The sequence below is a fragment of the Aegilops tauschii genome, chromosome 3 (genome assembly GCF_002575655.3).
Source record: "Aegilops tauschii subsp. strangulata cultivar AL8/78 chromosome 3, Aet v6.0, whole genome shotgun sequence".
NCBI classification, from domain to species: domain Eukaryota; kingdom Viridiplantae; phylum Streptophyta; class Magnoliopsida; order Poales; family Poaceae; genus Aegilops; species Aegilops tauschii.
This window is the reverse complement of record NC_053037.3, coordinates 67,255,539-67,262,297: the sequence shown is the minus strand read 5'-3', so window position 1 is coordinate 67,262,297 and position 6,759 is coordinate 67,255,539. Positions and strand designations below refer to the sequence as shown.

The 6,759-nt window shown below is 51.1% G+C and overlaps 1 protein-coding gene across 1 annotated transcript; it reads right to left on the bottom strand.

Annotated features, from left to right (window-relative positions):
- Nucleotides 1-928: 928 nt before the first annotated feature.
- LOC109759245 (uncharacterized) lies at nucleotides 929-3,982 on the bottom strand. The gene is made up of 7 exons (XM_020318071.4): nucleotides 3,620-3,982; nucleotides 2,553-3,531; nucleotides 2,251-2,471; nucleotides 1,866-2,178; nucleotides 1,681-1,782; nucleotides 1,429-1,605; nucleotides 929-1,351 (listed from the first exon to the last, which is right to left on the bottom strand). Exons 2-7 carry the CDS (start codon nucleotides 2,817-2,819, stop codon nucleotides 1,088-1,090), a joined length of 1,344 nt encoding a protein of 447 aa, XP_020173660.3. The 5' UTR covers nucleotides 2,820-3,531; nucleotides 3,620-3,982; the 3' UTR covers nucleotides 929-1,087.
- Nucleotides 3,983-6,759: the final 2,777 nt, after the last annotated feature.

Below are 6,759 nucleotides of genomic sequence, written 5' to 3'. Positions count from 1 at the left end.
TAGGCGGCAACGGCGGTTCGAAGAATCGTTTCGAAGAGGCTTGGAGGAAGAGCGTCGTCAGAAGGAGAGGATGGAGCGGAAGAAACGAGAGGAGGAGAGGGCACACCAAGCGAAACTTGCTCGTGAGGAGGAGAGGGCAAGAAAGCTTGCAAAGGCTCGCGAGGCGCAAGAGGAGGACTCGGCACGTGACAAGAAGGGGAAATGGCCTCGCTCTACTCAGTAGGGACTTCGCTTCGGTGCACTCGTCGTCAACTATCTTCTAATGAATGTGTTGTGAACTTGTGAGGGCATGTGAGATGTTGGTGAACTATCTTCTAGGGCATGTGAGATGTTGGTGAACTTGTGAGGGCAAGCTGCCATTTGTCATTTGTAATGAATGTATCGTGAACCATGTCGTAGTAATGTTTGAATTGTCTGAAGTTATGAACTCATCGGCATAAAATTTGTGTTTGTTCAAATTGTTGTGATGCTGCAGTCATTGTAAGTATTATGATGTTCCGGTGAAATGAACGTGCTGTAAACTTTGTTTTTCTAGTAACCAGCCGTGCAGCGCCCAGAACACAGGCGCTGCACTACATTGTGCAGCGCCCAAGGGATAGGCTTCACACAGTACAGTGCAGCGCCTGGCTCTCGGGCGCTGCACTCTGACTTGGTAATTTTCGTGGATGGTCAGTGCTGCAAGCCTTCTGTGGCTCTTTGGATAGCCATGGCCAGTTGAGCAGCGCCTATGAGATGGGCGCTGCACTGTATGGTGCGGCGCCTAAGCGTTGGGCGCTGCACAGTACAGTGTAGCGCCTGGCTGTTGGGCGCTGCAGTGCTGTTAACTACCAAACTACAGAAACAGATGCCATTTTAGGCTCATGCAGCACTCACATAACTTGTTCAACATAACTAAAATTACTGTAAACACAAATACTGAACAAAGACAACTAATAACTTGAACATCACATCATTTAGGACAATTCAACATTACTACTAGTTCGCAAACACAAATAGCACACTAATAAGAGTTCACCAACATATAACATAACCTCACAAGTTCATCAACCTAATGAAACGGCTACAAGAGCACTGACAAACACAAGCACTAATGCTTTCCGCACGTGTTCCTGGTGCCACGCCTGCAGACAATCTTTTTCTTCCTGGGTGGACGAGCCTCCTCTTCCTGCACTTCCTCCTCCGCCTGATGATCCAAGCTAGCCATCCGCGAGGTCCCTACGACCACCTTTGGGTTGCCTTTGTTGTCAAAGTCGTTGGGCGTGTACCGACGTCTGGGCTGCCTAGGCTTGAACACATATGGGGACCGAAGTTGAGCATCCGCCAAAGTCATGTCATCATCAATGTCATGGCCCTATCACACAATCAAACAATATGGTGAAGACCGGCGTCGTAATCAAGTGAGAATCACATCTAAAGGATTAGTCATACCTCTTGGGTGACCGCACCCTCATCATCCAGATAAGCATATGAGGAACTCACATCGTCCCCCTGATGGTGAGATGAGGGGTCTGATGGTGTACGAGACCTGGAGGCAGATGGTTCATCAAATTCGGGATCACGGCAACCGAGAAGATTCGATAACTGCCTTAACTTCCTGGCCTGACGCTGTAACATGAACAAGTGTGGAAGATATCAAACTCCGCAACATAGACTGGCTCTCATAGTGAATGCGATATGTACCTTGAGGAATGCTCGTAGTGAACCATCATCATTGCCTTTTCCAACCGGTGTGTTCTCCAGAATAGACTGGCTCTCATCAGCTGCTTTCTTGATCTCGGTGCGCTGCGGATGAGAAAGAATAAACACGTTAGCCATTCAGACATGTGTAATACGGCCAACGGGAAAGTAAAGAAGGAACACTTTACCACATAGTTAATCACCGGAACAGCAGGGACTCCTTGCCCTACCCTGACATCTCTGTTGTACTTCCCCTTTGATAGATCCTCAAAGTTCACGGGTTCTTCAAGAATATCCTCATTATATGCCGGCGGGCATATCTCAACTCGAGTATTTTCAAGAAGCCATCGTATGTAGTTATCAAAAGCAAGTGGGTTATGCTCACGAAGCTGGGCGCGTGCACTGCTACGAGCTTGCTCCACGCAAAGCTGGAAGCGGGTAACATACGAAGCATGATGCTTGTCCCAGTCCTTTATCTTTCGCTGCCTTCTCCTGTCCAACCTGCATGGTACAATACCAAACATTAGCAAAATCAAGAAGGACTGACGATGCTTAGTCAATACGCTCTCTTACCTATGAAGTGCTTTGTCCGTATCCACCCATTCCGGCGGGTGAGGCTGGAACAGACCAAACTGACGAAACACGCGATGTGGCAAATGAAACTCAATAGCCCAGTTGCATATCAGTGGGCACCGCATAAGCCAGAGATCCCTATCCCGCAAGCACATCGGGTTGATGGAAAACTCCGGGGTGTACCCAAGTCTGTCATCGGCGCCATATGGCTGCCATTCCACCTATGAAATAGGGCAACAATGCAAAATTGGTGACTTTTTTCCAGGCAAGCATGAGAATGACTGAAGTAATGACCTCTTTACCTGCTCAGGCGTAATCGTGTCCAACTCGGCAATGTACTTTTGGTACATGAGATTGACATCGTTCGTCATCTCGGAATCCACATCCCACTTGTAAGCCCAAGTGGGGCGCCGTAAGTCGTCATCTTCATCTTCATACCAAGGATTAAACCTGACGCTCTTCGGGCGTCCAACAGGCAGACGCTCACAGCTCCATACAGAAAGTAGAAGCATATTACCACCAATGCTTGCCCTATCTGTGATCCTGCAACACGCATCGTTCAGTTGCATATGAAAGAAAAACAATGTTAAGTTGACAGCAAGGTTGCATTGGTAATGAACAAATGAGTTGATAACAAAACAAACCAACTACCTGTCGGTACAAGTACGCAAGAGTCGCTGAACCCCAACTCCATTTGCTATCGAAGACGGTCAACGCCTTCAGCCACATCCATGGAGCGTTCTTGCCCGTGGAGTCAGGAAACAAAGTCCTCGAGACAACGTACCACATATAGACACGAGCATGTGTCTGTATCACATCATCAGTGGCATCCGCAGGGCAATGCGCAAAGTTTGCTTGAATCCACGTGAAAGCAGCTCCGACTGCTTTCCTTTCCTTCTTCTTCGGCTCTTCTCCCTCCTCTACATCAGCCTCAGCCTCGGTAGGAGCCTTACCGATAAGAGCAATCATCTGCTCGCGCCATCCATCAGAATCAGTGCTCATACAGAGAGGCATCCCGTCGATAGCAAGACCGGTGATCAACGAGACATCCTCGAGCGTCACGGTCATCTCCCCAGTCCGAAGATGGAAACTGTGCGTCTCCGGCCTCCACCGATCAGCAAGAGCGGACACCAGTGGAGCGTTCAGATTCGGCGTCGACCGGCTGACCAACTGAATCCACGGGAGTAGTCCTGCCTGCTTGATGTACGGTGTGTACCGCTCATCGTAAGGCATGGCAGGACCAGAGACCCCGTGATACCGAATCTTCAGAGGTTCAAGCTTCTGCAAAAAATAAGTAATGACAAATCTTAGGGCATGCCAATTTCAACTAAAGGCAAATTTGCTAAATATTTAGATTACTCATTATTACCAGCCCCTTCTCGCGCATCATGTAGGCCCGGTGTTGTGTGTCAATGGCATTGTCGAGAAGCCAAACCATCCTTACAAAGTTCAAACAATAAACATATATGAGTTCATCTCAAATAAACATATATGAGTTCATCTCAAATGATTGTAAATTCTCATATATATATCTAGTATGTCATATGTGTTCAAGTAAATCAACATCTCATATTTCAAATAAACTCAACATTTAATATATATCTAAAAAAAATCAACATCTCACATATAGCTACAAAACTCAACATCTCATAATTATCTACAAAACTAGGCATCTCATATATATCTAAAAAAAAATATACAATCTACGTTTCACTAATAAGAATCATATAGTGTGTGTGGGGGGGGGATCAAAGGTTCAACCTAATCTTGGGCAAACAAAGATCCAAACCAAGCAAATCAAAGGTTCCACCTAATCTTGGGCAAATCCATAAAAATGCAACGAATTAACGGAGGAAAAGAAAGGGAACGGAGGAGTTTACCTAGTAGGAGGGATTGAAGATCGAATCCGGGCCTCAAAACTTCAGATCTGAGAGGGGTGGGGGGGGGGGATCCGAAGGGGGCGCCGCCGCCGCTCTCTGTACAGAGAGCAACTTCCTCAGAGGGGGAAGAACTGCCTGGGGGGGGGGGGGGGGCCTGGCCCGATGCGGCTTAAGCCAATGTGCAGCGCCCAAGCCATAGGCGCTGCACTGCTGTCTGTGGGGCCGCAAACTGGCCTAGGGCTGCCACGCTGGCTGGATGTGCGACGTCTAAGGGAAGGGCGCTGCATAGTAGTGTGCGGCGCCTCGCTGTCGGGCGTCACAGGAAAGGATCAGGAGAGTGAAATTTTTTCGAAAGCAGACCAGTTTGTGATTTGATTTCGCCCTTAGTTTAAATATGTGATTTCTGCAAATATGTGATTTCTGGCCGAGCGTGTTGTGGCGCCGCGGCGAGAAGTAGCCACCTGCGCGCACTGTCCGCACACGCTCGCTTTCCGTGCATTGACGCCGACCCCTCCTCGTGCGCACCGGGCGCTCGCCGACGAGCGAACTTCACCTCACACACACGGAATGCGGGTCCCACGGCCGCCGGGCCCCATATGTCAGCCACGAGGGTGCGGTTTTTACGAGAGAGCCTGGGAAGCTGGGACCTCCGCGGCCGGGCCCGGGAGGTGAGGCCTTCCCCGAGTGCGCCTCGCCCATCATCGGGGCCCAGGCGTCTGCTGCTCTTGTACGTACGCAGTAGAGTAATGGCGAAGTTACCGTGCGCTGCTCCGCGGTTGCAGCCTCCACTGGACAGCGCTGTCCAGTGGCTCGCGGCAGTTCGACACCGGTAGTGTACTGTGCACGTTTGCTGCGTAACGCCGGTCCGCGCACAGCCGTATGGTAGGTACTCGAGTTGATCCGATCTGACGCTGCCGGCCCCATGGTCTCGTGGGTCGATCATCACCTGCACGGCTAGTTCGTTCCCGGCTGTGCTGAGGACAATGAGCGCGCCGGTCAGTAAAGCGAAGCCAGTGCACCTCGGTCATCCCCATGTCCGAAGGTTGGCTGCGTCCGCTCAAATGTTTGTCTAGTCGCCGGTGAGCTAGAGTAGGACATGCGACACGCACCTACTCATGGTACTCGAGGTAGTGCCATCTCTCACGCCCCACTCTTGCTTGTCAGAGGCCATGCCCTGCACGTCGCCGGTGGATGTAAGGTTGGTGATGGATCCCTCATGGTCAGAGCCGCCCACATCCATCATGACGCGGTTGCGGCGACAAGGGTTTGTCGGGCACTATATGCGGCGCCCGAGAGTGCGACTCTGCCTTGCCGACATCCATCGTGGCCTTCCGCACACGCTGCCTTACACGGCGGGCACGTCGCGAAAATGTTTGCGTCTAAAGTGTAGTGGCCCGAATCCACGCGTCAACGGAGGGGCTGCGCATTTGCCACGATGTTCGGACACCAGACAGACCACACCGCCATCAGCGAGGCAGCCAAACCTACCCTGGGGTTGGATCCATGCGCCATTTGGTGGACGAGATGGATTCCCGCCGGATGGAGCCTGAGCGCTGCCGTCGGGTGGACTCCTCTCGAGAGCGGCGGAGCGCAAGGCGGACGACCATCTCCTCCTCGGGGTCACATGGGATGAGCTTCGAGTCAACAGATCGGGAGGTGTAGGACTCGGATCCGCTGCCCGCCATATCAAAGAAGGCGGGAGATGGCCAAAGTCTGTGGGCGGAGGAGAGTGGACTGAAGGGGAGTGGGGAGTGAACTGGAATTAATGCAGGTAGGGTTTTCTCTGGAGTGTCGATAGTGGTCAATTTATGTGGAGTCGGGTAGGCCATAGTGAGCCGGATCCGATATGTCGAACGGGTCTGGGCGTTTCTATATCCATCCTAGATATGGACCGAGTATAGGGAGTGCCAGTTAGTCTGAACATTTGGATTATATATGAAAAGTCCTGTTGGATGGCAGAACACTAACCGGACAGCCCGACCGAACGTTTGAGTTGGATATGAGTCCGGTTTGTAGATGCTTTAAAAAGTAGATGCGATGTTGTTTAGTATTCATGGTCGATATGAAAAAACCATTCTTTTTCTCGTGGGATGGAGATCCTGCACCGTGCGGGTTTTCCTGTTGCTGGTGCGGGACTAGGACCTTCATTTCCTGTTCCAGTTTCGACCATCCTACTTGTTTTATGTCTGTTAAGGGCATCTCCAACGTCGACCCTTAAACAGTCCACATATGTTCTTCGGATCACGCGGTCATCATTCAGCGCCGATCTGTATCGGCCCGTCGAGCAGTTCGGCCGCACTTTTCTCCGCGAAGTGGAAGCAAAGTTTAGGGGTTTTACGGGAGTCCGGACAGCAGCCACGTAGGACTTCGACACCACCAGCCCACTAAATCCACCCTCCCGGTCCCATTTTCTTTCAATCCATCATTCCCCCCTTGCTTTGCATCCTTCTCCTCCGTCGCCGCCCTTGTACCTCTACGGCTGGCGCACAGGCATTGCCGGACCTCCGCCCCTCGACGTCATACATGACAGACACCACACCCGGTAGGTGTCCGGTCAAATTCCATTGAGCTTAATCGAACGCCATGTAATTTTTTTAGACTATGAAGGATGGCGGGGTACTTGGCCATG

What these genes read in the sequence shown, in the direction of transcription:
- LOC109759245 (XM_020318071.4), bottom strand. Translation starts at nt 2,819, where the DNA reads ATGCAACTGAACGATGCGTGTTGCAGGATCACAGATAGGGCAAGCATT. An exon ending in CACTACGAGCATTCCTCAAG is followed by an intron (nt 1,606 to 1,680) that starts GTACATATCGCA and finishes TTCATGTTACAG; the next exon opens with CGTCAGGCCAGGAAGTTAAG. An exon ending in AGGGTGCGGTCACCCAAGAG is followed by an intron (nt 1,352 to 1,428) that starts GTATGACTAATC and finishes ATTGTGTGATAG; the next exon opens with GGCCATGACATTGATGATGA.